This window comes from Oncorhynchus nerka, linkage group LG12 (genome assembly GCF_034236695.1).
Source record: "Oncorhynchus nerka isolate Pitt River linkage group LG12, Oner_Uvic_2.0, whole genome shotgun sequence".
Classification (NCBI taxonomy): Eukaryota; Metazoa; Chordata; class Actinopteri; order Salmoniformes; family Salmonidae; genus Oncorhynchus; species Oncorhynchus nerka.
In genome coordinates, this window is record NC_088407.1 from 33,045,336 (window position 1) to 33,067,029 (window position 21,694).

At 43.7% G+C, this 21,694-nt stretch overlaps 1 protein-coding gene across 2 annotated transcripts; it reads left to right on the forward strand.

Annotated features, from left to right (window-relative positions):
* Positions 1–1,011: 1,011 nt before the first annotated feature.
* On the forward strand, positions 1,012–11,698 carry LOC115138910 (receptor-type tyrosine-protein phosphatase eta-like). 2 transcript variants are annotated; one of them, XM_029676095.2, is made up of 12 exons: positions 1,012–1,129; positions 1,231–1,290; positions 1,913–2,001; positions 2,371–2,995; positions 3,226–3,492; positions 7,527–7,784; positions 8,048–8,180; positions 8,590–8,732; positions 9,069–9,329; positions 10,492–10,764; positions 10,977–11,074; positions 11,443–11,698. In XM_029676095.2, exons 2-12 carry the CDS (start codon positions 1,260–1,262, stop codon positions 11,518–11,520), a joined length of 2,256 nt encoding a protein of 751 aa, XP_029531955.1. In that variant the 5' UTR covers positions 1,012–1,129; positions 1,231–1,259; the 3' UTR covers positions 11,521–11,698. The 2 variants fall into 2 exon arrangements, with proteins under 2 accessions (XP_029531955.1, XP_029531954.1); XM_029676094.2 differs by having other exon boundaries at positions 1,012–1,290.
* The last annotated feature ends 9,996 nt before the right edge of the window (positions 11,699–21,694 follow it).

A 21,694-nucleotide genomic window follows, 5' to 3' on the forward strand; every position in this document is an offset into this window, starting at 1 on the left:
ACTGTGCAGATATTTGCCTGTTTGTGGCAATGTTTGCACAATGCTTGCCATTCTCCTTCGACCTCTCATCAACGAGCTGTCGCATCATTCTCGGTAAACCCTAGACGCTGTCGTTTGTGAAAAGCCCAGGAGGCCGGCTGTTTCTGAGATACTAGAACCGGCACACCAGGCACCGACGATCATACCACGCTCAAAGTCGCTTAGGTCACTCGTTTTGCCCATTCTAACGTTCAATCGAACAATAACTGAATGCCTGTCTGCCTGCTTCATATAGCAAGTCACGACTATGTGACTCACTGCCTGTAGGAGCGAACCATTTTTGTGAATGGGGTGGTGTACCAAATAAACTGGCAACCGGGTGTAGTTTTCACCGGTATTCTATCTAGATCAGTTTTTCTTAATCCTGGTCTTTGGTACCCAAATGTGTGCAAATAATTGTTTTGCCTGTTGCTTTACACACCTGATTCCACTAATTGGACCTTTTGATTAGTGTAATCGGGTGTGAAATGCTAGTGCGAAAAAATGTGCGGGACCAGCATTAAGAAACACTGATCTAGATGATTGACATCTGTTTGGAGTGGTTGTTGATTCGAGAGAAGCTGTGGTGATGGCACCATAGCTTGTTGTGACACGATTCATTTAGCCGATTCTGTTATAAAAACGATTTTTTAACGGAACGTGGAGGGACCTATCTGAATTGATTCAATAGAAACTCTTGTTTTATTTGCAAATGTTCTGTTTGGGCAACTTGTTTGGACTAATGATTACATCCCATGTTGGGACAGTAGTTTAACCTGACCAGTTATAGCCATAGACAATAACTAGGGCACAATGTTTTTCCAGGTTAGGTCTCTGGAAAAAACTCCTGGCCCTAATCCCGTGTAATTTGTTTCTCTTGAACTCTTCATATGTTTTTCGATATGACTCCCTCTGAGTCTTCTCCCTCCACCCTCCCATTCTGAATGTAGTCTGTGTACCCATATTCAAATTCCCATTTCCTTAAATGACCTAACCATCACAATAGGGGAATTTATGTTCAGCAATAGGGAGTGAGGAAGAAGGTGCCTGCACATTTCAGTAGATCAAACGCTGTGCACGCAGTTGGTTTGATTTTGTTCCGCTTGAGAGGGTTTGTGATACTGATTTAAATCTGTTTATGTTGGATACATTTTGTGGATTTCAACAGCTACTTGTCTGATTACATGTATTCAAGTGTGAATATCCAAATAGGTACCCAGAACGAAGAAGTCTGTAGAAGAATGGACAGGATTCAACATCTGTTATTATGGGGTGAGCTCCTGCTTTTGACAAATGCATTCATTCTTATGTGTAAATGAATGTTTTAAAGGTGAACCTTGTAGGGTGTAAAGAAACAAGCAGTAAGTCAATTGTAGATCTATGAAACAAATATTGTATTTGGCAGCTTAAACCACTAAGAATGACGCAAGAATGAGAGAGTTGCTTAATTATTCAAAATGCCAAGTGACATTTATAAGAGATATTCTGTTTGGGAATAATGTATCCAAAACATCCTTGAGTGGCTATCCGTCATATGAAAATGTCATGTAAAGACATCCCATAAATAAAAGGCATCCAATGGCACCCAGTTGTGTTGATATGAAATACCAGTGGCATCAATTTCAATTTACTAATCTAATCAATAACCCGTATTCATAAAGCGTCTATGATCTAAAAGGCAAAAATGATCCTCGATCAGCACTCCTATTTGGAGATGTTTTATGAATACAAGCCTGAATGTTAGGAGCTAAAATAAATAACATTTTAACATGTGTTTCAACCATGGGTCCTTCAATTGGCTGAATAGGGTCATTGATCAGCATACTGAAGAGGAAAATGCCTGTTTGCTGAATATGATCTTGAGTTTTCTCTCTCTCTCTCTCCCTCCTCCCAGCTGTGTTGGTGGTGTGCTGTTTAGCTGAGCGGCAGTACTTCCTCCAGTCGAACTCATCCACCTGGGAACAGGCCAGACTCCACTGCCAGGTAGAACACAAAGATATAGAGAGTAGAGGTCGACCGATTATGATTCTTCAACGCCAATACCGATTATTGGAGGACCAAAAAAAGCAGATACTGATTTTATGTATATATTTGCAATAATGACAATTACAACAATACTGAATGAACAATTAAAACTTTTATTTAAATGTTTTATTCTGGGGGGCTCCCTAAGTGTGTGCAGGTTTATCTCCAACCTAGCTTTAAAATGCCTGGTTAAACCAGTAACTAGGTTGAGAATGATGATGATATCAAATATTAGTGCTGGACTGGAACAAAAGCCTGCACCCGTTCTGGCCCTCCAGGACCCAGTAAAAGCCACCCCTGATCTAACTCATAACTTTGTCATGTTAGGTGTGCTATAAAGATTTGGTGAGCCTCACCCCTGACAACAACCTGCAACTCGTCCATAACCTAAACTCTAGTTACTGGATCGGCCTCCGCAAGACTATCCGCAATGACTCCTACCCCTGGTCCAGCTGGTCCAACGGAGACCCCCTCACCTTCCAGAACTGGTACCCTGGCCACCCCGTACTCTCCAAGCCCAAGGACCATGTGATGAAAGATAACTACGGCTCCAGCCTCCCCAATGAATGTGGGTGTTCCTGCACCAATGAGGGCAAGCCTACCAATGTTACCCCGGCACCTACTGCTGCCGGTAGCTACAATGATACTGGTTACGGTAATGATACAGATGACCCTTTCCCAGAGGATGAAAACATGACAACGTTATCAACGATGGAAGCCATGGCAAAGATGAAAGTAATAGAGAAAGCTGAGAGGACAACAATGGCAACAGAGGTGACAACGATGACATCTGAAATGACTACGGGACCAACGTTCTTTACAGGAGTTACTGGTGGCATCAGTGGGACGAATGAGACGGACACAGATGAGAACCAGTGCATAGCCCTATACAGTTTTGGACTTTGGTTTGATCAAATCTGCTCAAAGCCTACCCCCTATATCTGCTATGAAGGTAGGGGGGGGTTTAATTTATTTATTTTCTTTAAAAAATGGAATTTAGTGTGATGTTGGCTTTCTGGGAAGTAGATTGAGATGCTGATGTTGGGGGGTGTAATAATTACTGGTAATCATATTGATATGTTTTCTATTTGACTCGCACCCTTTTCCCCGTGTTTGTCACCTTCTCTTACCCCCTCACCCAACCCACCCCGATCAACAACCGCATCTCACCTGTGTATGTAGACCGTTTCTACGGGAACGCCACCATGACCAACAAGACCCTACACAACGGGACTCTGCACTGGACCCGCGGGCCTGGTGACATCAGTGACTACAGGGTGGAGGTCAACTCTTCTGACTACAACCTGACCCTAAACCACAGCAACTTGAACCGGACTTACTTGACCTACGACCTTTCCAACCTCACCGCCGGCACCCAGTACAAAGTCCAGGTGTTCCCCATTAAGTGTGGAAGGGACCTCAACCCACAGAACGTCTCCTTCTACACCAGTGAGTATGGGGAATAGCACTAGTATCAAATGTCACTGTTGAATAGGGCCACTACAACTGCTGTTACTGCTACAACCACTATTACTGCTACTACTGCTACTGTACAACTACTACTAAAACTTGTAGTAGTGTAGATGCTAGATAGATAGAAATTACATGTACAGTGCCTTCAGAAACTATTCGTACCCCTCGACTAATTTCACATTTGGTTGTGTTACATACAGCCTGAATTCTAAATGGTTGAGAAAAATATATATTTAAACCATCTACACACAATACCCATAATGATGAAGTGAAAACATGTTTTTAGAAATGTTTGCACATTTATTGAAAATGAAATACAGAAATATCTTATTTACATAAGCACACCCCTGAGTTAATACTTTGTAGAAGCACCTTTGGCAGCAATTACAGCATTGACCAGTCTTGGGTAGGTCTGTATCAGCTTTGCACATCTGGATTTGGGGATTTTCTCCCATTCTTCCTTGTAGATTTTCTCAAGATCTTAGATGGGGAGTGGCGGTGAACAGCAATCTTCAAGTCTTTCCACAGATTTTCATTGGGATTCAAGTCTGGGCATTGGCTGGGCCGCTCAAGGACTTTCACATTCTTGTTCTGGAGCCATTCCCACATTGCTTTGGCTGTATGCTTGGGGTCATTGCAATGTTGGAATGTAAATCGTTGCCCCCAGCCTAGGGTTGTTTGCACTCTGAAGCAGGTTCTCATCAAGGATTGGCCTGTATTTGGCACCATTCATTGTTCCCTCTATCCTTACCAGTCTCCCAGGCCCTGCTGCTGAAAATCACCCTCACAGCATGATGCTGTCACCACCATGCTTCACTGTAGGGATGGTGTTAGACTGGTTTTCTCCAGACCACAGAATATTTTGCCTTAGGCTCTGAGTCTTTCAAATGTATTTTTGCAAACTCCATGCATGCTGTCATGTGCCTTTATCTAAGGCAGAGGTGGGCAACTCCAGTCCTTGAGGGCCTGATTGGTGTCACACTTTTTCTCCATCCCCAGCAAACACAGCTGATTAATCAAATTGCATTCTAAACTGAAGATCATGATTTGGTGATTATTGGAGTCAGGGGTGTTAGCTGGGGTTGGGGCAAAACTGTGACACCAATCAGGCCCTCGAGGACTGGAACTGCCCAACTCTGATCTAAGGAGTAGCTTCTGTTCTTGCCACCCAACCATAAAGCCCAGACTGGTGAAGTACTGTAGAGACTGTTGTCCTTCTGGCAGGTTCTCCCATCTCAGCCAAGGAACTCTGTAGTTCTGTCAGAGTGGTCATTGGGTTCTTGGTCACCTCCATGACCAAGGTCCTTCTTGCCCGGTTGCTCAGTTTGGTCAGATGGCCAGCTCTAGGCAGAGCCACTATATTCATTCGTACACCTAGACTTTTTCCAAATTTTGTTACGTTACATCCTTAAATTGTTTTTCCCCTCATCAATCTACATACAATACCCCATAATGACAAAGCAAAATATTTTTTTGTTTTTGTATTTAAAAAAAACTGATATCACATTTACATAAGTATTTAGATCCTTTACTCAGTACTTTGTTGAATCTCCTTTGGCAGCGATTACAGCCTTGAGTCTTCTTGGGTGTGACGTTACAAGCTTGGCACACCTGTATTTTGGGAGTTTCTCCCATTCTTCTCTGCAGATCCTCTCAAGCTCTGTCAGGTTGGACGGGGAGCGTTGCGGCACTATTTTCAGGTCTCTCCAGAGATGTTCGATTGGGTTCAAGTCCAGGCTCAGGCTAGGCCACTCAATGACATTCAGAGACTCGTCCCTAAGCTACTCCTGCGTTGTCTTGACTGTGTGCTTAGGGTCGTTGTCCTGTTGGAAGGTGAACCTTCGATCCAGTCTGAGGTCCTGAGCGCTCTGGAGGAGGTTTTCATCAAGGATCTCTGTACGCTCCGTTAATCTTTCCCTCGATCCTGACTAGTCTCCCAGTCCATATTGCTGAAAAACATCCCCACCGCATGGTGCTGCCACCACCAGGCTTCACCGTAGGGATGGTGCCAGGTTTCCACCAGACGTGACGCCTGGCATTCTGTCCAAAGAGTTCAATCTTGGTTTCATCAGACCAGAGAATCTTGTTTCTCATGGTCTGAACGTTCTTTTGGTGCCTTTTGGCAAACTCCAAGTGGGCTGTCATGTGCCTTTTACTGAGGAGTGGCTTCCATCTGGCCACTCTGCCATAAAGGCCTGATGGGTGGAGTGCTGTAGAGATGTTTGTCCTTCTGGAAGGTTCTCCCATCTCCACAGAAGAACATTAGAGCTCTGTCAGACTGACCATCGGGTTCTTGGTCATCTCCCTGACCAAGGCCCTTTGTCATTATGGGGTGTTGTGTGTAGATTGATGATGATTTTTTTTTTAATATCCATTTTAGAATAAGGCTGTAACGTAACAAAATGTGGAAAAGGGAAGGGGTCTGAATACTTTCTGAATGCACTGTATATGCCTCATCACAATTCTTTCTCGGAGATCTACGGACAGTTCCTCGGACTTCATGGTATAGTTACTGCTCTGACATGCTCTGTCAACTGTGGGACCTTATATACACTCACCGGCAAGTTTGAGGCACACCCATCTAGAACCGGGTCTTTCCCCCACTTTGCTTCCAGAACAGCCTGAATTCTTTAGGGCATGGATTCTACAAGGTGTCAAATGTTCCATGGGGATTTTGGTCCATGCTGACGCAATGGCATCCCGCAGTTGCTGCAGGTTGGACGGCGGTACATTCATGCTGCGAAAAGTCCATCTCATCTCAAAGATCCTCTATTGGGTTTGGTCAGCAACAATGTTCAGATACACTGTGGCGTTCAATCGTTTCTCAATTTGTATCAAGGGACCTAACCTGTCCCAGAAAAACATTCCTCACACCAGTACACCACTGCCACCAGCCTGTACCCATCCTGTACCACTAGGCAGGATGGGTCCATGGACTCATGCTGCTTACGCCAAATCCTGAGTCTGCCATCAGCATGACGTAACAGGAACTGGGATTCGTCGCACCAGGCAATATTCTTCACTCTTCAGTAGTCCAGTGTTGGTGATCGTGTGCCCACTGGAGCCACTTCTTCTTGTTTTTAGCTGATCGGAGTGGAACCCGGTGTGGTCATCTGCTGCAATAGGCCACCCGTGACAAGGATAGGTGAATTGTGAACTGTTATTTGTCTGTTTGTGGCCCAACCTGTTAGCTTGCATGATTCTCGCCATTCTCCTTCGACCTCTCATCATCAAGCTGTTTGCCCCCCATAGGACTGCCGCTGACTGGATGTTTTTTCTGTGTCGCACCATTCTCGGTAAACCTTAGACAATGTCTTGCGTGAAAAGCCCAGGAAGGGCGGCTGTTTCTGAGATACTAGATCTGGGGTGCTTGGCACCGAAGATCAGACCACGCTCAAAGTCGCTCGGGGAACTTGTTTTGCCCATTCTAACGTTCAATCGAACAGTAACTGAATGCCTCGATGCCTGCTTTATATAGCAAGCCACGGCCACACGACTCACTGTCTGTAGGAGCGATTCATTTTTTTGTGAACGGGGTGGTGTACCTAATAAACTGGCCCGATAAGTGTAGACAGGTGTTACTTTCTATATCATGTCCAAGCATTTGAACTGGCTACAGGTAGACTCCAATAAAGTTCTAGTGATATCTCGAGCATAAGCAAAGGAAATTGGATGCACCTAAACTCAATTTGGAGAGTCATAGCAAAGTATTGTGTATACTAATGTAAATTAGATGTCTGTATTTAATTTAATACATTTGCTAACATTTCTAAAAACATGTTTTCACTTTGTCATTATGGGGCATTCTGTGTAGATGGGTGAGAGAAATCCATTTAGTACATTTTGCGTTCCGGCTGTAACAACAAAATGTGGATTAAGTCTAGGGGTATGAATACTTTCTAATGGCACTATATGCGTAGATGGTTATTATAATGGTATAACAATGTTAAGGCATCGATATCAGTGGAGATGATGATTATGCTGACTACTGATCATTCATTCTCTCTCAGAGCCTGATGTGATCAAATACCTCAACGTCACCAAGGTCTCAGAAACCAACATCTCCCTGTCCTGGTCCGCTCCTGAGGGCAACCGTGACTTCTACTACATCCAGGTGAGGGGTCAACCTCATCTGAAAATGACCACACACACAGAGAGCGCTGTGGTGAAAGGCCTGATACCGGGGGGGTACTACACATTTGATGTCAACGCCAAAGTGGAGGACGAGTCCATCGAGGGAGACCCACTGAACATCTCCTCCTACACCAGTAAGTTACTGCAAACTGTTGTTTGTTGTTGATTTTCCTTTGCAAATGTTTGACTGGTTTTCCTAGAGGGAAGTTTCTATAGGGGAAACAGTAAATAAGGCGTGACACGTCAATTTCATTCCATTGAGAAAATGAATCTGACATGTAATTGTAATTGAAAGGTTAGGATGCAACCGCACCCCAAATCATTTTCATAGATTTCAAATTTGTACATGACCCAGTGCAAATTACACACACACACTGATCTCTTCTTTCCCCTTCAGAGCCAGGAAAGGTGTCAAACTTAAAGGTGTCTGATCCTACTGCTGACTCTGTCCACCTCCAATGGGAGCAGCCCGCAGGGAATATCTCTGGGTTTAGAGTGGACGTCTTGCATGAAGAATACGTCAATAACAAGTTTGTCGGCTACCATAGAACAGTAACAAGTACTGTATGTAGGCTGCTATCAAGTATGTAGGCTATCATTGTTCACGTAGCCCAAACCAAACACATACCATTTGACTATTTACTGCTAATGTTTTTATAAATCAAAAGACCCATATGTTTTTTTCCCATTGGATCTTGGGAACCTTGAGAACAATCAGGAAATTGCCACTTTCAAAACAACTGGAATTATTTATTTTTCCAATTTCTCAGTTGTCTTGAAGGCACCAAGTGCATTAAATGACCTGGGAATTCACATAGAAATGTAATGAATAGAACACACTCCATTCTCCAGCTATATGGAACAGAGAACAGTCTCTGATCTACAAGACGAGTGCGTGTGAACAGTATTGACGCAAGGCCATTGCTTGTTTATTTATAGGACGCTGAAATACATAGACCTGAACAATACAAGTCTACGGGTCACGGAACTGCCGGCAGGCGCCAAGCTCTGGCTGAGCGTGGTAGCACTGGTGCCCGACGCATTTGTGAAAGGAGAGCCCAGCACCGTGATTGCCTACACCAGTGAGTTTGGACAGATGATAATGGTGTTGGGAGAAGTTGCCCCTAGACAACTAATGGTTGAGGTTAGGATTTGGGGAGGGGCAGCTGATCCTAGATCTGTATCAAGGGGAAATTTTACCCAGGATAATGAGGCATTAGTTGATTGATTGGATGTTTGAGTGGTTGGTTGTTTGGGTGGTTGATTTGTTGAAGGGTTGCTTGATTGGTATGTTGGATAGTATCTTTGTGAATGATGTATAATAACTATATTATCGTAGGAATAGCCGATGCGCTCAATTTGTTACTGTAATGTATTTCCCCTTGTCTCACATGAATCTTTCCCTCTCACCCCCATAGGTCCAGGTGGCATTACAGACTTAGAGTTGGTCCCTGCTACGTACACCATCACGGTGACCTGGACAGCTCCCACGGGCAACTACGAGACTTTCAGCGTTCAGCTCAATCTAACCGCCTTGGAACAGGAAGTCGAAAAAAAGGAGCAAAACGCCAGTCCTCTCTCCTTCACGGGACTGAAGGCAGGAGCCGAATATACAGTGACAGTCACCACTCTGAATGGGTATCTCAAGAGCCAACCAAGTAGCGGAACAGTTTTCACTTGTGAGTTATTAGTTTAACTCCCTTTCTCTCTCTCTCTTTGAATAGATGAACACAGTCAAGTCCAAAATGATTGGCACCGTTGATAAAGATGAGCAAAAAAGACTGTACAAATACTGAGCTATAATGTATGCTCAACATTTTGGCGAAATTATATTATTTCATACTATTTTTTGTTTTGTTTTACAAATAATATATATTTTTTTCTTTAAAAGATGGGGGCCAAAATTATTGCCACCTGTTTTCAATACCTAATCTTGTGAGGATTATGGCACTGAGCCTTTTTCTAAAATGTTTTATGAGATTGGAGAACACATTGGGAGGGATCTTAGACCATTCCTCCATACAGAAACCTTCCAGATCCTTGATATCCTTCATATGTGCCTATGGACTGCCCTCTTCAATTAAAACCACAGGTTTTCAATGGGGTTCAAGTCCGGAGACTGAGATGGTCATTGCAAAACGTTGATTTTGTGGTCAATTAACAATTTCTTTGTGGATTTTAATGTGTGCATGGGGTTATTGTCTTGCTGAAAGAACCACCCGAGGCCAGGTTTCAGCCTCCTGGCAGAGGCAACCAAATTTTTGTCTAAAATGTCCTAGAACTGGGTAAAGCTAATGCCATTGACCTTAACAAGGGCCCCAGGACCAGTGGAAGCAAAATATCCCCATAACATCAAAGATCCACCACCATATTAAAGTAGGAGTGTTTTTTTTCTTTCTTTTCTGCATATGCATCTTTCTTTCATCGCGAAACCGACCACTGGTCTGCGTGGCCGAAGAGCTCTATTTTCATGTCATCCAACAAATGTAAATGCTTGGAGTTTCTTAAATGCCATTGGTACTTGGATTGGAACTGGTGCTATGGTCAGATGACGTGAAAATAGAGGTCCCTCGACCATGCACACAGTGGTGGGTTTTGGGTCGAAAGAAAGATGCATGTGCAGAAAATAACCCCATTCCTATTTTTAAAATGTGGTAGTGGATCTCTGATGTTATGGAGATATTTTGCTTCCACTGGCCGTGGGGCCCTTGTTTAACAGACACTCCTATCCAGGACCTAAGTGTATATACTGGTAGAATAAAAAAAGACTAGGGGATAGAAATGTTGACTTTTTAATGTTAACGTCTAGTCAATATTTTTCTCACCCATATGTGCACACAGTTCCTGTCCAACCGGAACCAGCCAAAATCGACTCCTTCGATGAGAGTCATGTCACCCTGTCATGGGGAGCCCCCAAGGCATCCCAAGGCGTAGAACTAACGTACCTGGTCAAATACACCACTGAATTCTGGAATTTGGCAAAGAATGTCATTGTGAAAAATGCCACCACCTATATATTTCATGGGTTGCATGCTGGGACCAACTACGACTTTGAAGTACGAGTGAAGGCGGGAACCCAGGAAAGCAGTCCGGTCACAGTATCACGGATGACAAGTAAATGAAACAATATCTTGTTTACAAATGTAATAATAATAGTGACTATGTTTGTCTTTGTTTTTTGCTAATCATCACTCCCTTACATCTCAACTCCCTACACCTCTATATTGCCCTTTCTCTCTCCTCTCTCTACTCTCTCTCTCTCTCTCTCTGTCCCTCTCTGTATCTCTGCCTGCCTGCCTGCCTGCCTGCCTGTCTGTCACTGCCAGCTCCTAAGAAGAGGGTTCGGACTATTACCTTGAAGTGTTCCTCCAGCGTACCCCTCCACTGCGAGGACATCCGCACACAGACAGAGGTCCTGTCAAAGGTGAGGTCATCATCATCAAATCCTCCAATCACATGGCATTCATCACCAAACCTTTTAATCACATTACGTATGTACATTGTAGTCATTTTTATCAGACTCTCCTATCCAGAGCCACTGACAATGAATTGGTGGGACAATCGCATACTGTATCAGGGTCATTGCAAGAACAATCTTTGATTTAAAAAATGAAATAAAATCAGCGATGGGGATGCTAGTAAGAGTAAATAGAAAAAAACTTGCCGAAGTTCAGTGTCATATGTGTTCCCCATCACATACACAATAAAAAGACTATACAGAGTAAATCAAATGGAACGTTTTCCTATAACACATCGAATACAAAACTGAGTCTGTCCTTATTTCTGTTACAGTTGCAGGAGCATTTCCGCAAGGAGTTCTACAAGAAGATAGATATTGTGTTCTGGGAACTGGACTGGAGAGAGGCATAATATCTCACACAAGCTTGACCAAATACTATTACTTTAATACACATTTAAGTGAATTTGCCGCAACACTTTTGGTTCCCTAAAATGGTGGTACTATATACAAAAAGCGCTGTAATTTCTGCACGGTTCACCCGATATAAATGAAAATACACTCAAATTAAAGAGTACATATCTACTTTAACCTCGTAGTCACTGTATCATTTCAAATCCAAAGTGCTGGATTACAGAGCCAAAACAAAAAAAAACTACTTTCCCAATACTTTGGGAGCTCACTGTATGTGTGTTGAATTCCTTGTCCTTGTTTTCAAGATCTCATGTTTTCTTTGCAAATGCATTTTAGTAACATATTGTCTCTTACCAATTGTCAAATGAATCAATGAAAATGTACTTCATCTGACTGTGGTGTGGATGAAACTACATTATGTAATCAACTTAGCTTTTCTAGTGTAAAACAAGTGTTTTCTAGTAAGTCTCTGTGCATCTCAATCAAGAAGGCACCTGATGTTGAAGATGATTGGTTTTTCGATTCAAACATTTTTGCTTGTATGACGCTATACTGTTTTTTTTACAACATGGTCGGCCATGTTACGTGGGGTAGTGGATAACTATTGGACTATTTGTAGCAAATAGCAATCGATAACATTTACATTTACATTTAAGTCATTTAGCAGACGCTCTTATCCAGAGCGACTTACAAATTGGTGCGTTCACCTTAAGACATCCAGTGGAACAGCCACTTTACAATAGTGCATCTAAATCTTTTAAGGGGGGTGAGAAGGATTACTTTATCCTATCCTAGGTATTCCTGAAAGAGGTGGGGCTTCAGGTGTCTCCGGAAGGTGGTGATTGACTCCGCTGTCCTGGCGTCGTGAGGGAGTTTGTTCCACCATTGGGGGGCCAGAGCAGCGAACAGTTTTGACTGGGCTGCGCGGGAACTGTACTTCCTCAGTGGTAGGGAGGCGAGCAGGCCAGAGGTGGATGAACGCAGTGCCCTTGTTTGGGTGTAGGGCCTGATCAGAGCCTGGAGGTACTGAGGTGCCGTTCCCCTCACAGCTCCGTAGGCAAGCACCATGGTCTTGTAGCGGATGCGAGCTTCAACTGGAAGCCAGTGGAGAGAGCGGAGGAGCGGGGTGACGTGAGAGAACTTGGGAAGGTTGAACACCAGACGGGCTGCGGCGTTCTGGATGAGTTGTAGGGGTTTAATGGCACAGGCAGGGAGCCCAGCCAACAGCGAGTTGCAGTAATCCAGATGGGAGATGACAAGTGCCTGGATTAGGACCTGCGCTGCTTCCTGTGTGAGGCAGGGTCGTACTCTGCGGATGTTGTAGAGCATGAACCTACAAGAACGGGCCACCGCCTTGATGTTAGTTGAGAACGACAGGGTGTTGTCCAGGATCACGCCAAGGTTCTTAGCGCTCTGGGAGGAGGACACAATGGAGTTGTCAACCGTGATGGCGAGATCATGGAACGGGCAGTCCTTCCCCGGGAGGAAGAGCAGCTCCGTCTTGACGAGGTTCAGCTTGAGGTGGTGATCCGTCATCCACACTGATATGTCTGCCAGACATGCAGAGATGCGATTCGCCACCTGGTCATCAGAAGGGGGAAAGGAGAAGATTAATTGTGTGTCGTCTGCATAGCAATGATAGGAGAGACCATGTGAGGTTATGACAGAGCCAAGTGACTTGGTGTATAGCGAGAATAGGAGAGGGCCTAGAACAGAGCCCTGGGGACGCCAGTGGTGAGAGCGCGTGGTGAGGAGACAGATTCTCGCCACGCCACCTGGTAGGAGCGACCTGTCAGGTAGGACGCAATCCAAGCGTGGGCCGCGCCGGAGATGCCCAACTCGGAGAGGGTGGAGAGGAGGATCTGATGGTTCACAGTATCGAAGGCAGCCGATAGGTCTAGAAGGATGAGAGCAGAGGAGAGAGAGTTAGCTTTAGCAGTGCGGAGGGCCTCCGTGATACAGAGAAGAGCAGTCTCAGTTGAATGACTAGTCTTGAAACCTGACTGATTTGGATCAAGAAGGTCATTCTGAGTGAGATAGCGGGAGAGCTGGCCAAGGACGGCACGTTCGAGAGTTTTGGAGAGAAAAGAAAGAAGGGATACTGGTCTGTAGTTGTTGACATCGGAGGGATCGAGTGTAGGTTTTTTCAGAAGGGGTGCAACTCTCGATAACTACTGTATTGAACGACGATGCAATGCCCCAAACGTGTAATTAATTGGTGCACTAACCGAAAATGTAGCAATGTAGCATTTTGCTCCATTCCAGTAGTTAAAAAACACAAGTGAAAACTAAGTGCTTAGTGAGCGGAGACGATGCCTGTCCAACATTTCCATTCTCTGAAACCAACCACGAAGCACAGCAGTTGTTCAAAGTAACTAGATAGCTCGGGAGCTAAATGGCTTCTCATATCTGTGAAAACCAAGGCTATCTAATGAGTTATCTTGTTGACCTCAATGTAAGCACGGGTACTACTAGCTAGCTAGTTAAAGGGACATTCCACTCCAAAATCTGTTGTTAGATTATGTTTTAGACCTATGTCAAGATCCACATCCCATTACCATCAATTCCAAATGAATGGAATTGGACATTTACAAACAATCTCTCTTTGAAGATGTGTTGCAACTCCCCTGTTGCGAGAAGTTCTCCACTATAGCCTGCAAAAGCATATCCTTTCACCGGTAATTATGACACTCTTTTGTTTGGAGGATGAGCAATGATGAAAGACGTGTTTTATCATCACAATTTCCTAAAACTAGAAACATTATGGGCCAGTTTCCTGGATACAGCTTAAGCATGTTCCTAGTCTAAAAAACATTCTCAATGGAGAATCTCCATATAAATATCTTTTTTAGTCCTGATCGGGACTAATCTGTGTCTGGGAAACTGTCCCTTAGTGTATAATCAGCATGCGCAGTTATTATCTCATTTCTTCATTGCATAGCATACTTGTGCCCTATACCAAAACCAACCCCTACCCCATGGCACTTATACCTTGTTCCCCTGTGTCTTCTCCATAGGTTTCCTAGGAACACAGAGCGAAGGCTCCAGTGGTGTTCTTCCCCCATCTGTCCTGACCAGCAGTGGATCCCCAGCACCTAACGTTTGTTCCGCAGCAAACACTTCACCCACAACATGTTTGACCTCACGGGCCAGATGGTCAGACTGAGGGGCCAGATGGTCAGACTGAGGGGCCAGATGGTCAGACTGAGGGACCACACCGTACCCTCAGTCTTCAACTTCCGCCAGAGGAGGAAGGTAGGTAATTACAATCCAAAAACATCCCCATGACACTAAACACTAGACGGTACAGAAACACAATATAGCCTAGAGACACTTTCCTACCACAATGTAGTCCCTAGTCCATAGGGTAGCGTGGGATAAGTTGGGCCTTTTTTTAACACTCAACATCATTCCATTAATGGATTTATACTATTCTTTCTAACAAAGATATCTACATATATTTCAGGATGTTGTGCATCCCTGGATATACTCGGAATTCATGTAAACATTGCCGTTTTGAAAACATAGCTTGCTCCCGGGAATGGGGTAAATTGAGCCGCAGGACATACAAATGTACTGAATGAAATAGTACTACTACCTTTTTAATACCACGTCTATCTTTATTTCCCAAACACTATTTGGGACAGGCATTTTGTCATTTGCAACCTGACCAAATTTACATAGAAATGCGAGTTATAGATCTGTTCTCATTAAAAGCACATGGATCTGTTCTATGGTGTTATTTTTTTTATTTTTCTCCCCAATTTCATGGTATCCAATTGTTGTAGTAGCTACTATCTTGTCTCATCGCTACAACTCCCGTACGGGCTCGGGAGAGACGAAGGTTGAAAGTCATGCGTCCTCCGATACACAACCCAACCAGCCGCACTGCTTCTTAACACAGCGCGCATCCAACCCGGAAGCCCGCCGCACCAATGTGTTGGAGGATACACCGTGCACCTGGAAACCTTGGTTAGCGCGCACTGCTCCCGGCCCGCCACAGGAGTCGCTGGTGCACGATGAGACAAGGACATCCCTACCGACCAAGCCCTCCCTATCCCGGACGACGCTAGGCCAATTGTGCGTCGCCTCACGGACCTCCCAGTCGCAGCCGGTTACGACAGAGCCTGGGCGCGAACCCAGGGACTTTGATGGCACAGCTGGCGCTGCAGTCCAGCGCCCTTAACCACTGCGCCACCCGGGAGGCCCCTCTATGGTGTTATTTCTATGCTTTCGGTTTGGTACACCAGCTTCAGACAGCTGAAAATACAATATTTCTGGTTATGGGAAATATATTTCACAGCGGTTTAGATGGTACAATGATTCTCTACACTTTACTACTTGCTTGTTAGGGGAACTATTATAATTTGAGTAACTAGGAATTGGTGGAGCGATTTCAGCATAGTGCATCTTTGAAATGATCTACATTGGTTTAGAATTGTAATTGTCATTTTATTTTTAGCTAACTTGCTTACCACTTTTCCATGTGGTTTCTTCCTTCACGGACTTCATGAAATGATGACCTCTTCCTAAATATTTAGTAAAATTATACATTTTGTGTATGGTTTCCCAGAAACAAGGGTGGATCAACTTACCCCACTCTCCCCTAATCAACCCCGAGTCCCTACCTCTAGAGCAGGGTTTCTCTAACTAGGTCCTGGGCCCCCCCCTTGGGTGTACGTCTTGGTGTTTGCCTAAGCACTACACAGCTGATTCAAATAAACAACTCATAATCAAGCTTTGGTTATTTGAATCAGCTCTGAAGTGCTAGTGCAAAAAAACAAAATGTGGAGCCCCAAGACCCAGTTTGGGAAACCCTGCTCTAGACAGTAGACACTTTTGGCTAATACATATGAAAAAGACAGCAGTGCTTCAAAAATACTTTCTCATAACCGAAGTTGTTTAATAGGGTTTGTCAAATGGTAATAAAAAAAACTCTGGTGCATATATTTGTGTCTGCCCCGCCTCATAGAAGAAGAGAATGGGAGAGCAGGAGGTATTGAGTTGTAATGAATCACATTGCTGATAGTCAACCTGCTGTGTGCCTGCTGTAGCACAAAACTGCCACTAGGTGTCACCCTATTTATTTACCTAGATTCACTTATAAAGGATGGCAAAAAAACATTTGTCGTGGTTGAAGTCAATGCAGTTTTCCATTCAGGAATCATGAAGTCCATATAGAAAGCAATGGGGAATTTTCAATGCATGAAGTGAATTTCAGTTCACCACCTGAATTGCCTGAATTGAAAACTGAATTGACCCCATTCTGATTGTTACATCAATTGTGCTCTTATTTTTGATACCCCGTTTCTCTCTCTTGTTTTCGATCCAGAACCCGCCCTTCATCATCCAGGGCTTCCGCTTCAGGGTGTCAGAGTCCACCGTGTCCCACGTCTGGAGCACCTGGATGGAGCTGCTGCCGAGACGGATGAGACTGGGAGAGGGTTGAAAAGAGAGTATGCGGAGGGGAGAGTAGGAAGGAGGGGGGCATAGAGAGGTAGAGGTGAGACCAAAATACAAAGAAAGTTTGAATGAAACCTAGGTAACATCAGATTACGTACTGTACTTTCCCCATAGCATGAACTTGACTCTTATCAGTAAATAATTATTAGAATGTCGGTAGAATCATGAGATAATGCTGGTTTTAGATTGTACTTTGTAGTCCGCCAAAACAAAGCCATTGTTTTGACTTCTCCGGATCTGATTTAACGAACCACGTGATTGTTAAAGATAACCGTTATCGGTAGGAGTTTTATTTTTCCTGTGCTTTTCACCTATACTGTAATTGTAACCTATAAGCCTTGAGCACTCTCGTTCCCTCTCCCCACCAGATCCCCAGCCAGCGTTACATCACTTCTTTCCAGCCTCGCCTAGCCAACGGCCTCCAGCTCTAGTTCCTCGAGTGTGCCGACATCTACTCCAGCCGCCGCAAGCGAGGGGACACACCCAACCCCTCCTACCAGGCCCTACCACTACCTCTGCAGCGAACGCGTTTGTTGTCTGATGGACAAGGGGATGGCGTTCCGTTACCTGAGGCCGGTGCACCCTACCCGGATCGGGGGTGCAGCTAGACAGGGCCTGGGAGGTGTGCTGCTGCCTGGCCTGCCTTCTTCACCTCCCTCAGGGAGTCAAATAGGTACAAGACCAAGGGCCTCTGTTACAACTATCTCTGCGAGCAGGCCCAGACCAACTACCTCCATGAGGAGGCCCAAGCTACCACCTACATGTGAGGAGGCCCAGACTTCAACTAAAAGTTGCGTGGGCCTCCTGAAAGATGTTTTGAGTTTAAAAAAAATTGTTTTCTGAATTGTGTACAATTAATTGTTTATTACTACTGTTAAGACAAAATATAATTGACTTAATAACAAGACACCTTGTTCCAAAGTTCATAAAAAAACTTTTTGGGGGACAAAGACAATGTTGTTTTCATTCCTTTTCAATTTCCTAATGCCGACATAAATGAATACAATATTATTGATGAACAATTTAATTGTCAACAGTCTTCTAACAGGTAGATTTTAACAAACCTGATTTTATACCACTAATTGTATAATTCATTCTTAAATGGATTCCCTTAGAATCAGAGGAAGGGGAGGAGTGTACACTGAAAGCACTTGAGAGCTCAGAAGTTTTTGAGACTATGTATGAGTAAAAACAATGAAAAGACAGCCAGCGTTCCAATGAGTGGAATGGAAACTTCACTAAGAAGCCCAGAGAATGTCAGCATGACACACAAAATCAATCTTTAGAATACAATTATATGTTATAACAAATATACACCCCCATAGTCTACATGTTAAACAACAGATGTATGGAGTGGGTCACAAGGTTAGAATTTGTATGAAAGAAATGAATTATTCACAGCAGACAGCATCTGCTGTGAAGACTGTTTTCATTGTGTGGAAACTAGGGTCTGGCCCGCAAAAACACGGTTCCCGTCATTATCCTTACCCAGGTCATCTCTCCCTGGTACCTCATAATACACAAACACCAACTCATGCTATGGAATGCTGTTTTTAGGTTTTTATTACCAAGCCATTCATAAATCAATTGTCAGCGTTTGAGCCTCAAAGACTCCTCTCAGGTCACACAGACACAGATAAGCGTGTACTAATAGAACCCTATTCTATTGCATAAAACAATCGTTTGATGCAATAACAAGTATTAAAACATAATCTTGTAATTTCTCCACCATACATGATAATGGTTTGGCTAAGCATAAACTGCATCTAATTAAAATCCTCAACCAAACAAATGTTGTTTTTTGTAGTGTGGATATTAATGATGAATACTGTACTGAGATAAATTGGATGCCATAATGTTGGTCACGGTTCTTCTTGTCAAAGCATTTCTATTGGCTCTAGCCCATCTCAGTGTTCAGACAACTTACCCATGTATCTTTTACATAGCCTACTACACTACAGCCTAGACTACAACCTGTATATACACTTTAATACTATTTTAATGACTTCCCTATCCGTCATTAACTTCACTTGTTTTCATGCATCAATAATTACAACCCCAACAAAAATATTTAGTACAGTTGCTACCACGGTGCCTAAATCAAAAAGCATGATTTAGATGTTAAACTCCGATAACACAATTTCATCTTGTAATTTGTTTGTATTCCTAATATTCCCTCGTTCTTAAAGCTATGGCACTCGGGACAGAGCCAGCGGAGCGACAGCATCAGCGCCAAGCGGACCTCCACAGAGTCACCACCATGCTTCCCATTGTCACTCACGGTGCCTATCACTATCGCTGACCCATTTTATGACTCTTCATGAGTAGGTCTCTTCATGTATGAGAACACTCATTCTGTACTTTACAGGCCCACTCCACCCTAAACAAACAGATTCACATGCACTCAATCTATTTCAGATGAGTCAGTTGACAATGTTATGATCTACTGACTCTTAAAGTCAAAGTACATCGGGAATATAGGAGTAGCCGACAGGTTTTTATTACTGCGACCTGTTGGTTCTTCTTCTAGCGATTCCTATGAACCTTTCAATCCTAAACCAACATGCTTCTGTGTGGCATCCTATGCGTTCAGCTATCTTGTCCCTGCCCTGTCTGCCTCACATACCATCCTCTCCCCCTATCGTGTAGACTCCAGATGCAGGCTGTGTCCAGAGCGGTGGCTGCGGTGCTGGGGGCGTTGCTACTTCTTCTCTGTGCGCCTGGAGGAAAACAGGAAGTGGAGGGAGAGCTCCGAGTTATGTCAGCAGCGCAACGCCAGCCTGGCTGCCATAGAGGAGCACACTGAGATGGTATAAGGATGAGAGGGAGGGATGCAAAAAGAGAGCGTTTGTGTGAGAAAGCAAACGATGTAACGTAGATTGAGGTATGTCTTTTTGTGATAACTCAATCTGAGGAGAGGAGAGTGGGAAAGAATAAGATGAGCCAACAGGGTTATTGGACTCGGAGCGTAGGGTCTGTGCAGACCCGAGGGGGGGCGGGAGACTATTTGCTGTGGACTGTGAGGCCTATGGACCCTGGGTGTGTGTGAGAGAGGCGTTGGCCTGGATGCCAGGTAACAAATAACCCCAGTATCTGTCCACCTGTGTGAAACCCATTCAAGATCATAAACCACTACTAAGGACTTCACAGTGAATACAAATAAACATACTCTACTTATATCTCTTGTAGATATTGTAGGGTTGTATTACTGTATGCATAACAGCATTAGGTTTTTGACCTCTCCTGTATATGTTATCATCGCTTTCAATCATTCGTCACATCTGATGCTCAGCGTTCTTCCTGTTCAGCGTTTGTTTATTGGTATCCACGGTGTTGTTTTCAATGTTTGTCATTTCACTTGAGCCTGGAGGGGTGGGTGATCACACCATCATTGCTATGGGTGGGGTTGTACAGGGATACTGTAGGTATCGGAGCACATCTACAACATCATAGAGCTGTTTGTGTGCAGTATTCTAACAACCACACTTGCGCTATGCAGAACTCTCACTTAGAGTTCACATATGCAGAGTGATACTCGTAGAAAATGTCATGTGACCTTTATAAGCTCCCCAGACAATTATAAACGGAGTGTTATTTTTTGTCAAATGCAGAACTGTCATGAAATGTGTGCTTCTTTCACAATCAGAGTTTTAGCACGTTAAAGAGGCTGCCTCTTATTTAGGAAGAATGATTCTTAATCATGAGGTTATGTCAATGTAATTCAATTAAATAATTTTCCCTCTTACAAGCAGTTAACTGCTAATTTGATTATTTTCAAATAGATTGAAGTCAAAACTGTAACTCGACGACTCAGGAACATTCACTGTCTTCTTGCTAAGCAACTCCAGTGAAGATTTGACCTTGTGTTTTAGGTTACTGTCCTGCTAAAAGGTGAATTAATCTCCCAGTGTCTGGTGGAAAGCAGATTGAACCAGGTTTTCCTCTAGGATTTTGCCTGTGCTTAGCTCCCTTCTGTTGATTTTTTAAATCCTTTTTGTCCTTAACGATTACTAGCATACCCATACTATGATGCAGCCACAACTATGCTTGAAAATATGGAGAGTGGTACTCAGTAATGTGTTGCATTGGATTTGCCCCAAACATAACACTTTGTATTCAGTGCAAAAGTTAATTGCTTTGCCACATTCTTTGCACTATTGCTTTAGTGCCTTGTTGCAAAGAGAATGCATGTTTTGGAATATTTTTTATTCTGTACAGGCTTCCTTCTTTTTACTCTGTCAATTAAGTTACTATTATGAAGAAACTACAATGTTGTTGATCCATCCTCAGTTTTCTCCTATCACAGCAATTCAACTCTGTAACTGTTTTAAAGTCATCATTGGCCTCATGGTGAAATCCCTGAGCGGTTTCCTTCCTCTCTGGCAACTGAGTTAGGAAGGACGCCTGTATCTTTGTAGTGACTGGCTGTATTGATACACCATATAAAGTGTAATTAATAACTTCACCATGATCAAAGGGATATTCAATGTCTGCTTGTTTTTTTACCCATCTACCAATAGGTGCCTTTCATTGCAAGGCATTGCAAAACCTCTCTGGTCTTTGTGGTTAAATCTGTTTGAAATCCACTGCTCGACTGAGGGACCTGACAGATAATTGTGTGTGTGGGGTAGAGAGATGAGGTAGTCATTCAAAAAAACATTATTATTGCACACAGAGTCCATGCAACTTATTATGTGAGTTGTTAAGCAA